The sequence below is a fragment of the Thamnophis sirtalis genome, unplaced genomic scaffold, assembly GCF_051295495.1.
Source record: "Thamnophis sirtalis isolate CommonGarterSnake01/CBP01778 unplaced genomic scaffold, rThaSir2_p1.2 scaffold_2, whole genome shotgun sequence".
Classification (NCBI taxonomy): Eukaryota; Metazoa; Chordata; class Lepidosauria; order Squamata; family Natricidae; genus Thamnophis; species Thamnophis sirtalis.
Window position 1 is genome coordinate 76,004,659 of NW_028261382.1, and position 15,519 is coordinate 76,020,177.

A 15,519-nucleotide genomic window follows, 5' to 3' on the forward strand; every position below is an offset into this window, starting at 1 on the left:
TAAACAGAGAGAAGGGCAATAAACTCACAACCTCGCATAGAGGGATCCGCAGTAAACAAAGAAGGTGCCATAACAAATATTTATGCCCGAGACCTGGAGACCTCTTACAGGCACCTGGAGGGGGAGGGGGGGTGGGGGAAGACTTCTTCGCCTCCGACTGCCCTAAGGCTCTTGGCTACTCTCACCGCCTCTTTCCCCAAATCCAGACTCTTTTCCAGGCTGCCTTTCACTCCACTTGTAGGGTTGACCGTGCAGGAGTTGGGTAAGCGGAGCCGTTGCAACATATAATTTTTCCATACATTTTGCTCCATACCTCGCAGGGCTTTTATTCCCCAGATAGCATCAGTTGGCACACTTAGCACGAAACCACCCAATTGCCGACGCCTCGCAAGTGCAAAACTTTTTTAAAGGGGGGGGAGGGAGGGAGGGAAGGACGGGGAGGGGAGAAGGCGATGAAAATCATACACACGCACACATACACACACGATCCAGGGTTCCCTCTCTGAAACCGTTCCAAGAATTCGTATTCACCGCGCCTGAATTTTAAAAGGAGAAAATATACCTTGGAGGAGAGGGGGAAGGATTGCAGAATTAGGCGGGTGTAGTTTAATTCTCTCCCCCCCCCCCCGGCTTCTCTCCGTCCCCCGTAACTGCAGAAGTTGCGCGTCTGCTTCCAGCGTCTCCTGCTACCTTAACAAACTCCCACGAAAACCCAGGCTCTGGTGCCAGACGCTGCTCCGGTAATCCCAAGCAAGGCCGGGCTTGCCTCGTCTCTTGCCCAAAACGTTTGCCATTTGGCCGCGTTTAGGTCTCCCTGAGAGTATCGGGGACTGGCGGGGAGCCTAGAAGGATCTGGGATGTTTGCTAGCCGCTCTTGATTCTTCTTAACCGTTTCCAGTTTTTTTGCTAGCGGCTCCCCCTGATTAAAAAGCTTCGGACTGCGAGAACAGCCCGCGTCCCGGTGCTCACGATGCCGTGAAGGTCTGCGTAGCCCCTTGAGCCCCGACCGAGGTCTCCTCAGCCGTCCCTACCTCGTAAGCCCATCCCGATGATAATGTTTCGAAAAAGCCCTTTGGCCCATCCTGAGCTGCTTGGAGGCAAGGTAGGAGGCTTTAACTCCTAAGTTGCGCGCAACGATAGCGAAGCGTCACGTCTCGAGGCTTTGGCAATGTTTACTCTGGCAATGCATGTTTAACATAGTAGTAGAACTGATAGGTAGGCTCGATGAACTAAACTGCCCACGTCAGTCAACCTCGCAGGGTTGTTGTTTAAGGATGAAGTGCTCCGCAATGGGGGCGGGCGCGGGGGCGTCTTCAGACGATCCCGTGTACTTGTTAAGGACAAAATGCAGCGCGGCTATAAATACTGAATGGTGGTTGAACCAAGTCTTTTCGTTTATCGTAACGGCTCCCCCCTCCGGAAAGGAAACATATTTTCTTTAATAAATACCTCCGCTTGGTCTGTCTTAGGGGAGCGTTTTTAATAGAACTTCCTAAACAGTTACAGAGTCTTTGGGAGGAGGGGAGATACAGCACGGCCACCAACGGGGGTCTTTTGCTGTGTTTATGAAGTGACCCCACTTGCGGCACTTGGAGAGGGGGCAATCCTACCCCAGCGCCCCTCTTTAATGCCTCTTTCCCCCACTCCTCCAGTTCTTTGAACTGAGGGAGGACGCAAGGGGCCCTCGGGGTTCCAGCATTAAACGGTGCCCTGGCCGCGGTTCAAAAGCCAGAAGAGGCGACGCGGGCTTAGTAAAGGGGCGCCACGCCAAAATGCCCACGACCGAGCGTTCGCGCGTCTCTTGCTTACTGCCTCTTCCTCCTCCTCTTCCTCTCTCCCGAAGCCGAGCCAGAGGTAAAAACAGTGTCCCGGCGAGGCACAAGACGCTCTACAGCTGATGCGCTGGCATTCGCCGGCCCTGGGCATAGCAGCCTGTTGGTTGATGCTTTCCACGACCGAAGCCCCCTCTAGGCCTCTCGCGGGGAGGGGGAGGGAAGCGACCGCTGGCAGAATCCGCGGCCCGAGAGAAGCCGACGATCCCGCGTGGTCCAGAGCGCAGGAGGTCGTCGGTCTCGGGCCCCGCAGCTCGGAGGCTGCCCAGCTTCCTGCTCTGAGAAATGTTCCATTGTGAGGAGCTTCCATTGTGACGTCGCGGCTTCGGCTGGGCTTTGTCTGTCCATATATGGGCAGCTACGTCATGGAGCTTTTCCCCGGCTCACATAAATAGCTGGTGGAGTTCCCTGGCTGAGCATTTGGGCTGCAGCGGAGAAGCCGGCTGGAACGGACCGAAGCAGACGAAGGAAGCGGAGCGAGGCTGGGGTGGGAGGAGGAGGGGAGGTGGGAGGAGGCGAGGCAGGGTTTGAAAAGCTCCCACCGCCGCCTTCTTCCACGGACCTCTTGCAACACAGAACGGCTCGTCCTTCCTCCTCCTCAGCCGCCGCTGTCATCCAGGAAACACCTTCAGGGATCTACCGAGGATTGCGCGCTCTCCCCCCCTTCCCCGACTCACCCACCCACCCACCCTCCTTTCTCCGCCAACCGGTCCTCCCCCGTTCGCCCCTCGCCTTTTCTCCCCTTACCCCTCCCCCTCCCCTCTCCCCCCTCCCCACCGCCGCAACTTTTCTCTCGTATGAGCTCCTCCGCGCAGGATTTGCCATTCGGATGTCGCCTTCTTTGGAACGGCGCTCGGAGTCACTTTGAACCCCCCGGTGGCGCAGCGGCGGCGGCAGCTGCCTCGGTCTCTCCTCCTCTTCCTCTTCCTCCTCCTCCTCCAGTGCTATGACAGGCAAACTCGTGGAGAAGCTGCCAGGGACCATGAACGCTTTGATGAACCAGTTGCCTGACAATCTGTACCCGGAGGAGATCCCCAACTCCCTGAATCTTTTCTCCGGCAACGGCGAGGCGACTGTGGCTCACTATAATAACCAGATGGCGACAGGTAAACGAGGCAGGGAGAGAGGCGAGGCTTGGGGAGGGGGCTGCGAGGGATGGGGGAACGTCTGTTTGCCGTGGGGGGGGGAGCTGGGGGGGAGGGGAGCTTTACGCCGGCGGAGAGGCCGAAGGCTGAGACGGCGCATAATCTCCCTCTCTTCGGGGGCAAAAAGAATGGCAGGAGGCAGAAGCTGGAAGGTGGGGGGGGGGGGTTGGGAAGCTGATGCAGGCGGGCGAGAGAAGGGGCCCTTGGCAGCTCCACTTTCTCCGCCCAGCCCCCTCCCCGACCAGGACTCTGCCTTTCACAGGCCTCCCTGGGATGGCTGCGCTTCTGTCGGCGGTGCGCTTCTGGCCGTGGGAACCAAGGCTCCCTTCGCCGTTGGCGTACTCTTTTTCTATGCGCTTCCATTCTTATGTGCGTGTGTTGTGTGTGCTTGTGTGTGTGTCTTCCTTTCCATGTGCCGTGGCTTCTCTGTGGCATCAGGCTGCCATCCATCGCTGCGCTGGCATGTCGCCCCCCCCCCTCCCCACGCCACCCCTCTCATTCTTCTTTCTCTTTACTGCTACATCCATCATGTCGGAATCAGGAGGGGGGGTGGAGAAGTACGTGAAGGCAACCCTGTTTTTCCTACATGGGGGGGGAGTCTGGAGCTGGCGAGGATTCATGGGGGCAGAGAGGTGGTGGCTGCGCGGGCAGGGCAGAGAAGAGCAGCGAGAAGGACAAGGGAAGAGGTACAAGGTGGGGAAGAACGGGGCTTCGTCTCCGCCTCTCCCCCCCTCCTCTTCCCGTGCTGAAGCCCAAATTGACAGGCTTCCTTTTTGATGCCTCTCGGGAAGGGGAGAGTTCTGGGGAGATGTGGGGTGACCAGAGGTCAGGGTTAGAGTCTCCCCTTTTTCTTCCAAACTGCAACGGACCCGGTTCGGTTCATCCTTGCCCCACCTCCACCGCATCCTTTGATTAGCCCACCATCTCCTCCCCCCAAATCCTTTCGCCACCAGCGCTCAGGGAGAGTGGGGGAACGCACACACACACACACAGTTTCCCCTCCTCCCTTTGTATTTTTCATAACTGGCCTCGGCGCAGAAATCCCTGAGAAGTTTGTAAAGCTCTCTTGGAGGTGGCCGGCCGTGTCGGTGGGGTCGGAAAGCGGCCGGAGACAAGCCGAGAGAAAGACAGACAGCCCAGTTCGCTCCCTGCAGCCTGAGAACTTCAGGTACCTGCGACCTGCTCTGTTTCCCCGCCCTCCCTTCGACACGCAAGTCTCTTCTTAGGGTTCCTCTCTCGACCGTCCACTTCAACCACCAGGTAGCCTCTTTTGCCCAACGCCTGGCGGCTTTAGTCCTTACTACCCAAAGTAGGGCTAGGAGTGGGACCTTTCTCGGCTCCGGCTGTGGCCTCGGCCTGAAACCGAGACGCCCTCCCCCCCCCTTTTTTTTAAGGCCGCGGAGAACGGCCTGTGGAAAGAGAACGCGCCGATCTTTGGAAGTACAGGTGCTTCGCTGCTCTCTCTCGCGCGCGCGCGTCTCGCTGGGTTCTCTAACACGCGTGTACTGGTAGGGCTGTGCGAGCGCTGCTACTTGTGGATTTTCTTCCTAGCATTGTGTCTTGCCTCTCTCTCTTGTGTGTCTAAGCGGGAGCGCGCGCGCGAGCTCTCCAAGGGCAGCCCAGCCTGGTTGGGCGATCCCTGAGCCTGGCCCGTTGGGAAAAGGGGGGTGCATTCCTCCCCAGCCCCAGCGCCCGGTGTATTTCTGTGTTTTGTCTTTTGAGTCTGTCCATAAGTTAAGCCTACAAATCCTTTCCCTGCTCCCTCCCTGCTTTCTCGAGCGCGAGGGCTCCGCCTTCCGCGGCCTCCAGACGCCGGCGCCTTTCCTATTCTTCTCGCGCGCCAGGCGCTGAGCGCAGCTTCCAATTTGGGGTTCGCGAGGGGTCCGGCGGGGAGCGGGGGGCTTCTGGGCAAAGCGAGGGCCCTTGGGACTGCCCACGTGGACCCTTCTCCATCCTCCGCCTGCCCTTCCCTCCTCTCTCTCCCCAGGCAGGTTTCTCGCCCCCTCCCCACAATTCTCCTGGCCCCCCAATCGCTCACCTTTTCTTTCTCTCTCGCCCTCCCCTCCCCCCGTTTCTCGCCCCTCGCAGATAATGTTATGGATATTGGTTTAGCCAACGACAAGGCCGGGCAGGACTTGTCTTCCTACTCGGGCTCCTTCCAGCCCGCTCCCGGGGGCAACAAGACGGTGACCTACCTGGGCAAGTTCGCCTTCGACTCGCCCTCCAACTGGTGCCAGGACAACATCATCAGCCTGATGAGCAGCGGCATCCTCGGCGTGCCGCCGCCCTCCTCCGGCGGCCAGGCCTCGACGGGCGGCATGGTGCAAGCGCAGAGCCAGGCCGAAGTGGAGGGCATGTATCCGGCGCTGCCCCCGTACTCCACATGCAGCGAGCTTTACCCGGGAGAGCCCGTCTCCTTTCACGACCCGCAGGGCAACGCCGCCGGCTTGGCTTACCCCACGCAGGACTACCAAGGAGCCAAGCAGGGTGGCGGCTTGGACGGCAATCTCTTCCCCATGATCCCGGACTACAACCTCTACCACGGGCACCCCAACGACCTGGGCAGCCTCCCAGAACACAAACCTTTCCAGAACCTGGACCCGATCCGGGTCAACCCGCCCCCCATCACCCCACTGGAGACCATCAAAGCCTTCAAGGACAAGCAAATCCACCCGGGCTTCGGTAGCCTCCAGCAGCAGCCGCCCCTCACCCTTAAGCCCATCCGGCCGCGCAAGTACCCCAACCGGCCCAGCAAGACCCCGCTCCACGAGCGGCCCCACGCTTGTCCGGCCGAAGGCTGCGACCGGCGCTTCTCGCGCTCCGACGAGCTGACGCGGCACCTGCGCATCCACACGGGCCACAAGCCCTTCCAGTGCCGCATCTGCATGCGCAGCTTCAGCCGCAGCGACCACCTCACCACCCACATCCGCACCCACACCGGCGAGAAGCCCTTCGCCTGCGAGTTCTGCGGGCGCAAGTTCGCGCGGAGCGACGAGCGCAAGCGGCACGCCAAGATCCACCTCAAGCAGAAGGAGAAGAAGGCCGACAAGGGGTCCGCTGCCAGCTCCGTGGGGCCCGGCCTCGGGGGGCCCTCCGGCTCGCCTGCGGTCTCTGGGCTGGCGCCCGTGGTCACCACCTGCGCGTGACGCTGCTGCCCCCGCCGCCCCAACGACTCCCAGTGCCTCCCGAGCCAGGCTGCCTTTGGTTGCGACCTCGCGCAAAAGCCGCGCAGCAGGAGCGGCTCCTGGCCCAGGCCTGCTCGGGCTCCCGTTTGAAGTGGGGGTGGGCTGCCCTCGGCGCCCTCCGCTTCCCTGTCCCCACCGGCGAGCTGCTGGCTGGTGGGAAGGGAGGCTTGAACTTTCCGCGCGGATCGTCTTGATCCTAAGCGGGCTCAGAAAGGAGTTTTGCGGGGAGCGGCGGCTGCGCCACTTCCTCCTCGGAAGGACTGCCGGAGGGGGGGAAGGGGCGGAGGTGTCGGGCTGGGTTTGGATCTGGCTGACACGTGTAAATGAGGGGCGCAGGGTTGGATACGGGGCGTCCCCCCTTGGATTATTTCAGCCCCCGGACACCCTTGCCCTCCCCTCCCAAAAGGCGCCCTTCCTTCCTTCCTCCCCTCTTTCTTCTCCCTCGCTAGAGGGGGGCACCAAAGCGCAGTGCCTGCTGCCTGTGGAGACCGTGTCTGCCTGCATGCGTGTGTCTGCCTGCGCGTGGAAGTGTGTGCGTACGTGCGTTGGCCCCTGGATCTGACCTGGACTATTTGCACCCTAGAATTAATCCTTCCCCCCCCCCGCCACTTTGCCCCCCCAATAACCTGCGGGGGGGACGGACCCAAAGTCGAATTTGCATCCAAAAAGAAAGAAAGGGCATTGGATCCTTACAAAAAAAATGCGCAGGAGTGGGGGGCTGGGCTGGCTCCTTTCCTCTATGTCTCTCTAGACCCTTCCAGTAGCTGCCTGTCGATCTGCTTCGTTTGCCTTTGCCACTGCTGTTTGGGGGTAGTAGCTCAAATTCTGGTTTCTAAAGAGTATCCCCTTTCTTTTCTGGTTCTCCTAGGCTGCTCTCCTCTGCCTTTCTCCCCCCACCCTCATCTCCAACCCAGCTTGACATGTAAGCCCCTAAGGAGGTCAAAGTAGTGGAGGCTCCTTTCCCTGACTGTCCTGTCTTCCTTCTGGCCACCTGGAGGGATGGCTGAAATGGTCAGCCACCCTCCTCCTCCTCCTCCTCCTCCTCCTCCTCCTCGCATTGGGGTCCTTTGGTTAGAAGTTGGGCATTGTGTGACCTAAAACCTTTGGGTGTGCATGGGGAGGTGGGGGGATAGTTGAGCTACTCCAACCTGTAATTTCTCCATGGGAGGAAGCCAGGGGTGAGAACTGATGTGAGGCTCTTTTGGATTATCAAGCCAATTTCCCACCCCCACCCCTCGGGTTACTCACTCACTGATGGTACCCATGAATGTAGTGGCTGGAGAGAGATCTTCCCCCCCTCAAAAAATGGAATTGGGGGTGGGAGGGCTTCTCTCCACTTCCCTCTACCTTGAATGTATTTTCTGATCCCCTTCTCATTTTCATTTTCCTCCTGGGACTTGGATGTTCAGGGAGGGAATGCGACCCATTGGGTTGGGCATCTTGTTTTGAGAGTCACTTTATGCACTCCACTACCCTTCCATTCCTTTTTCGAAGCACTGTGTGTCCATGTGCATGTGAGTGAGTGAGTGAGTGAGTGTGTGTAGTGCATGTATTCAATGCAGCTGAACTATGAAAGTGTTCAAACCACCCTTACAAATTGATGGGGGAGGGGAGGGCATAGATTAGCTATTTCCAGATCCTTCTAGCTCTCCTGGAAATGTCATTTTAAGAAAGAGGGCTACTCTTGTAAGAATTTGGGGTGGGGTTTTTTTTAAGGGAAAAAAACCCCATTGTTTTCAAAAATGCAGGAAAAAAAACAAAACAACCACCAGTGTTTTAATGCGTACTTTTTATAATGTTATTTTGGGAGGGTTTTGTTCTGTTTGGGGATTATTTAAACTGAAGGGGAGAGAAGTTTGTCTTTCCCCCCTCTTCTTCCGGTACGTGCATGTCACTGCATGTCTTGCTCTCTTATTTTTTTTTCCTTTTCCTTTTGTTTGTTTTAATAAAAATGCTCAGATATTTAAGCAAAACAATGATAATTATTAAAAAAAACTTGTTGCCAAAAGGTTGTGTTTTATTCAGGTTTGATGTCTGCATGTTTAAAAAAAAACTACATCAAAAATTCTCAGAGAGAAAAAAATGCAGTCTAATTTATGTGAAACTGAAAGAAACAAAAAAAATCAGGTTTAGCTACAAAAATCTTAAGGGAATGCTATTTTTTTGGAAGACTTTTGTATAAAGCTGAGTACTTAAGGGGGAAAAGAAAAACCAGATGTAATATATTTTGTGGATGTTTTTATTTCTTGAATTTATAGTACCTTATACTAAGGTTAAAATGCTTGATATTGTGGGAGAAAAAAAAGTGATAATTTTCACACACACATTTCATTTGCTCAGTTGTCATATTGTAATGCAAATATGATGGTTAATGCAGACAGCATTTTAAAGAGGGGTAAAATAATCAGAATTATTGAACAGATGTATTGTTGTACCCTTTGCACTGTGAGCAAATGCTAATGCAGTAAATATATTGTGTTTGCTGACAATCAAACCCTTGTAGTTAATATCTTCATTGTTTTTTTCCCTCCTTTCTAAATATTGAGAGGTATAGATACATACATGTTCTCTGCGTTCGAAAAACATTTCTGCTATGTAAAAAAGAAGGAATTGCATGGTTACCAATGGAATATTAGATTTCTCTTCATTCTCTTGCTTCTGGAGCTACTTTAGATCTGTGTATCTTATGTTGAGCTGTTGGTTTCAAGGTCAGAAGGTGCAGCTTATTGTTCAGAATAGAAGTATATGGAAGATAGGAAAGACCAAACTGGGCTACAATCCCACTTAAGCTTCTTTGCAAGAAATGGATCTTATTTCTCAAAAGATTCCACTAAAACTCAGTTTCTTGATCTCAGTTATTTAAGTCTTTTGTCCTACTGTAAGTGGTGCTAATGACTCTCACTATGTCCTTGTGAATTGACCAGTTTCTTGCTATCCTGTTTTCTGAAACTCAGTTTTCTGGACACTCTCCTGATCCATCCAACTTACCTGAACTTTGTAGTGTTTTTATCATAAAGAGTTAAGGTTTACTTTATCCCTCCCTACTTTTCCTTTTCAGTCCAAGAGCTTTAGTGGCCACTGTACATGAGAATTAGTGACTACACACTTCTTAAGAATTAAGAACTTGTTTTTAATGGAAGAGCAATGTACATACCCCAAATCTGAAATAGTTGGTGAGGTTTAGTTATTAATACTCTGTCTTGCTCAAAGCCCTGTGGGGTAGGGTGAGGGGGATAAGAGAACATAACTATCCATGGGCAGACATGGAAGGGTTAAAATATCCATGCATTTGCTTTAGAAATGGCTACAGTAGCCATGGAAGATGGCAAAAGAGATGTTCATTAGAAAACTGTAAGAAAAAAATAGGCTGTCTTAACTATCCAATACAGCAGAGGTCTTCAAACTTGGCAACTTTAAGACTGGTGGACTTCAACTCCCAGGATTAAACATAGCTGGCTGGAGAATTCTGGGAGGTGAAGTTCATCAGTCTTACATTTGCCAAGTTTGGGGACCCCTGCAATATAACATACAGAAGAAAATGGTGCAATGGTCATTTCATGGATATTTTTTTAATGTCTTCAAAGAAAGTTAGAGGGAAGGAGTAGATCAAATATTTGGTGATTTAATCTTCCTCATGCTTGATCAGGGTTGACCAGTAATGACATTTCATTGCAGCATTTCTTAATTGCACAATGGAGGAGAAATCTTGAGCTCTAGAAACATAGCTTATCCATAGGGACACGTTAAGCTTAGAGTGGTCTGTTCTGAAGATTGTTTCACAGAGTGACATGAGCTGAAATGTTATGACTTTGGGCTGGGGCAGTATTGGAAGCGATCACGGTGTTAGATAGCCGTTCATAATGACATCACTGTGATGCGTGTCTGAATGCTTTTCATCTGTGGGAAAACCTATAGCTCTTGACCTATTGGAAGAGATTAAGCCAAAAACTTATTCCCTAATGTGTGAAGAGTTGGGCTTGTTTAATGACCATGGGAAGCGTTTTGCTGATGAAAATTCATTCTAACATACATCATTTCCGTGTCCATATTCTCCGAAGGGTGCAGCTTAAATGGCAATGGGGATGACTTGCTTTTGAAGATTATTTAAACCAGTGTTTCTTCCAAGCATGGTCTCAGGGTACCTAAATGTCCCCACAGGGCCTTCTCTCTTTTTTGAAAAGTTTTTAATTTTCATACAAGAAAACAACAGGTATACCATTACATCTTAAGCAGCACTATTTTGTGTTGTTCCATATTATATCAGTTCCTCTGACCATCAACCTCCAAAGACTATCCTTTGATCTTCTGCTTTCCGTATACCATATTATACCCTATCCACAGCCATACTGCCTCCTCTCTCTCTCTCCTCTCCCCTACCTCCTTTCTTCCCTCTACCACCCCTCTCTTCTCTACTTCCCCTTCCTCTCTCCTTCTCTCTCCTCTTTCCACTCCCTCCTACCCTTTTTCTCCTCTGCTCCCTCTCTCCTAAGCCCCCTCTTCCCCCTCTCCCTCCCTTTCTCTTTTCCACTCTCTCCACTTCACTTACATAGTGTATTTAAGTTGAGTCTGAGCAAACTCCATTTAATATTGATGGTTTTACTAACTACATTTCAATAAACATAATCCAAGAAAGGTGCAGCTTAAATGGCAATGGGGATGACTTGCTTTTGAAGATTATTTAAACCAGTGTTTGTTCCAAGTGTGGTCTCATGGTCCCTTAACGTCCTGCCAGGGCTTTCTCAAAGGTCTACAAGATGAGAATGATTTGCCCGTCTACATTGGAAGCTAATACAAAATTAACATCCCATAAACCCATGGAGAAAAGCAATACTGGAGGCAAATGCATTCATTTTAATGTTTAATACAATAAATATTGATAAATATAACCTATACAAATAAAAGCTTTGGGGGAGAGGGTTCTACCATGATTTTTTTTAGTGGGAAGGGGCCATGAGAGAAAAAGGCTCAAGAAACTCTGATTGAAACTGTTCCATGGAATGGCTTTTTTAGGGAAGCAGTGGCTCGGTGGCTAAGACACTGAGCTTGTCGATCAGAAAGGTGGCAGTTCAGAGGTTTGAATCCCTAGCGCTGTGTAACAGAATGAGCTCCCATTACTTGTCCCAGCTTCTGCCAACCTAGCAGTTCAAAAGCATGTAAAAATGCAAGTAGAAAAAATAGGGACCACCTTTGGTTCTGTGAGCCTTTGGCATTTAGTCATGCTGGCCACATGACCACGGAGATGTCTTTGGACAGCCCTGGCTCTTTGGCTTTGAAACGGAGATGAGCACCGCCCCCTAGAGTCAGGAACAACTGGCACATATGTGCAAGGGGAAGCTTTACATTTATGGAATGGCCACGATCAGATATTCAGGCTGAAATTAGATCTACTGCCTACCCAAAGTTGCTAGGAATCTGTCACTTCCCCTAAGATGCAGGATTCAGTTGCTGACTCAGTGCCTTCTTTTGTCTCTGGTCCCGAGGAAAACCTACCATTTTGTATTTCAGAAAAATTAAATCTCTTGTCTAGTTTGACCACATGAACATAGAATATTTTTGAGGATGGATTGCGTATATCCAAGTCGTTTATCTTATGGCAGTTTTCCAAAACAGAATTTCTGCTTTTATTATTTTTTTGAAATGTTGGATAATTCCCAGATGCCCATTTTGGCTGGGCATTCTGGGAGGTGTAGCCAAATTATTCTTGAGATTAAACCAGGGAAAAAATTACTGTAGAGACTCAGGCAGTTTTAGAGTGTTTTGACTAAAGAGATGAAGTTTCAGGCTTTTTGGAATATGTCTTTTAGTATATATAATGCCGAGTTTTCCCTTCTTCCCATCCCACTGGCAGTTTCCCCCAGAGTCCTTTTATATGAATCTTACTAAGAAATGTTTAATTTCAGTAATCTCTCCACACATGTTTAATTAAAAATAAAAATCAGTCAATGCTTGAACACACAAAGATGTTAAAATATCTATCTATCTACCTACCTACCTACCAACCAACCTACTTACCTACCTGTCTCTCTGTCTGTCCTACCTATCCTTCTGTTTGTCTGTCTACCTACCTACCTGTGTTTCTACCTATCTACCTACCTACCTATATATATGTATTACTATCTACCTACCTACCCATCTCCCTGTCTGTCTGTCTATCTACCTACCTAACTACCTATCTGTGTTTCTTTCTTTCTTTCTTTCTTTCTTTCTTTCTTTCTATCTATCTATCTATCTATCTATCTATCTATCTATCTATCTATCTATCTATCATTTATCATCTATGCTTCTATTCTGGGAAGAAAACCTGCATATACACATTTTCTTCAACGGAAAATAGAATTCTAAGTAAATCTCTCTCTTCTATTCATCTCTCCTCTTGCACACCACTTTTCCAAAAGTTTGTTCTCTGTTCCTTGCTCCATTTTCTAAAGAACCATTTAGGTTATTTCAACACAGTTGATTATATATAAAACAGACATTTTGGGGTTGTGGCTCTGTAGACATGCAAAGTTTATTTAACATTTTTAAAAATGTTACAGGTTTTTTCTTCCCTTATCACATTCTCTCCATTTTCAAGTCAGCTCAGGTATGGTTAACATGCAGTTAATTGGTGGCCTAGAATTATGTGTGTCACCCCAAAATAGAAAGAAGTCCAGTAGTCCTTTATTATGGCCTGCCAACCATTTTACTATCTCTTATTGTTTGCAAACCTTAACAAAAATTGCTGGATGCTTAGTGGACCATTTTATGTACCTGGTTACAGGGATGGAGAACGATGGCCTCTGTGACCTGTGGACTTCAACTCCCAGAATTCAGCATGGCTGACTCGGGAATTTTGGGAGTTGAAGTCCATAGGTCATAAAGGGGCCATCTTTACCCACTCAGTAGGACATCATATTCTTACTGAAATACAGAATGTATCTGTCTTGCCTACTACGGTCTAGAGGAAACAATAAGATGAAAATGATTTGTCGCAAATAAAACAAAAAAGAAAGTTCTCTTAACACTTGAGAAATTATCTTATAATTAATGTTTTAATTATATTTATATTTTATCTGAAACAACTTAACATGGTTCCACCACAAAACCGCGATGTCCTTATCCGCGCCGACATAAGTGCGGAGGCAAATCCGCGGGGTCCGAAGCGCTAAGAAAAAAAACGACCCTACCGCCGCGATAACAGCGCGGTGACAGAAGGGCGTTCTACATGCTTCGTTCTTTGCCTCCAAAGGTAGCCCTCCTCCTCCAGCTGACAGCGGCAGCGGGCATGGGGCAAAGCGGGCTGCCCAGCAGCAGCAGCCCGTGGGAAGGGTCCAGCTCAGCCGCAGGGGGCAGCAGGAAGTGGAGGAGGACGCGGCAGCGGCGGCGGCTGAGGCTCTCCCGGGGCCAGCGAAGCAGGTTGCCCGGTGGTGGCGGCCCTGCTCGGGCCCCCCGCAGGCTTCCTGCTGTCCCCCGTGGCTGTGCTGGACCCTTCCTGCAGGCTGCTGCTGCCGCTGTCAGCTGGAGGAGGAAGGCTACCTTTGGAGGCAAAGAACGAAGCATGTAGAACGCCCTTCTGTCACCGCGCTGTTGTCCCCGCGGTGATGACGCGCGGTGATGACGTCGCGACTTTAGTGACGCGATTTAATCTCCGCTATTTTGCGTAGCGCGGTTTTGTCGTGCCACGCTTAACATGGCCTTAATGTTTGAGAAAGTGGCTGTAATCTTTCCTTGATCTCATTTAGGAGTCCCTACAGCTATTAATTCTATTTGAAATTTGGCAATTAGTGATTAACAATTATATTTTTAATAATGGGAAAATGAGAAGAATTCACCACTGGGCCTTTGGCTAGTTCTTTTGCTTTTTTTGTTCCCGATAGCATTACATGGCATAAATGTGAAAAGTTCTGAACTGTATGTTGAGTATATTTTCTTGCCTCCCATACCCATCATCTTACTTTATAATTTTTGGTTTTAGCCTGCTCTGCTGTAGCCCTTTCTTTCTCTGAAAATGATAGAGGGAAAATAATTTTAGTCAAAAGGATGCTGTCATCCGACCAAGAATTAAAATAGCCAGGGATACAACATTAGCTGCACTATCTTTTTAAAAAAGGATACAATACAGAGAATCATAAGGAAACAGCACTATTTTTAGCTAATATTCCCAATAAAACTTGTTTCACTCTCACTTCACATATTTAGTGCTTCTTGGTCCTTTATTTATTACTTCTGCTTTGCAAGCCTGTCTTCTTGTAAATATGTAGACCTAATTTAAGAGATGCAATTCTTCAGCCTTGTTTACAGTTTGAATAGGCTGGGTTTTAGTTTCTAACCCCTTCAGATCCTTCCACATCAATCCTTTGTCTTCACTTAGTATGCCTTCTTTGCATCCCGTCTCACGATGTAATTATTATGTTGCTTACCTGCTTGTCCAGATTGCTAATAAATAAAACTGGTCCTAACCCTTATCCCAGCAGTTTCCTTCTGGATACCTGCCTGGCATCATGCAATAGCATTATAACAGCCCTCCTTCTCTGCTCTGCCAGCATCTTCATGCTCATTTGACATGTTTTGCATCCAAGCCAGCTTAAATTAACATCCTGGTTGCAGCTTCAGGAGGCAGTCTCATAACCAATTCCCTACTAAAGCAAGGATATGAATATTGCCAGCTTTCTCTTTTGCTAAGGTTTAGATACCAAATGGAAATCTACTGAGAACAAAAAAACCAACCCATTTTTAAAAAAATAGTGGACCTATTGATCCATTTCGAAAAGACTTTATTTTCATTTTTATTATTTTGAACCGTGGAGATCATCATGGTCCCTATAATTGTGCAACATCGTCTCCTACGATGCCATCAAGAAGCATACAGATTTCAGGAGAAATGTAAGCCCTGTACGGTTGGTAGCTAGTTGCAACTTTCATTGTCTCCTTTTCTTATAAGGGCTATTTAAAAAGAAGAAGAAGAAGAAGAAGAAGGTATTAACTTGCTTGTAGAGATTAAATCTGCCTATGTCCTCTTGATATCAAAAGCATATAGTTTGATCTACCCAGTACAGCTAAATCTGAATTACGTTTTTTATTCCCAAAATCAGAATTTCTTACATTCAGTTTCACTAGAAAATTCTTTTCTTTAAAAGTATTTATGACCTGTGGACTCCAGCTCCCAGAATTCCTGAGCCAAAAAGTTGGGCATCAAATCTTCTGAATCCCCCATCAGCAAGGGCAATGAACAAGGTAGACCAGCCTGCCCACAGCAGACTTTAATTCTCCTTACTTTTAGGTGGGGAGTTCAAAAGAATATAGTCTGGTGATCTACCAAGTACAGCTAGATTTGAATTATGTTTTTTATTCCCAGAATCAGAACTTCTTACATTCAGT

General features: G+C 49.4%; 1 protein-coding gene across 1 annotated transcript; it reads left to right on the top strand.

Annotated features, from left to right (window-relative positions):
- The first annotated feature begins 2,778 nt into the window (after positions 1 to 2,778).
- Positions 2,779 to 6,753, top strand: EGR3 (early growth response 3). Its single transcript, XM_087703767.1, has 2 exons — positions 2,779 to 2,938; positions 5,066 to 6,753. The coding sequence occupies exons 1-2, from the start codon at positions 2,779 to 2,781 to the stop codon at positions 6,121 to 6,123; spliced, it is 1,218 nt and encodes a 405-aa protein (XP_087559893.1). The 3' UTR covers positions 6,124 to 6,753.
- Positions 6,754 to 15,519: the final 8,766 nt, after the last annotated feature.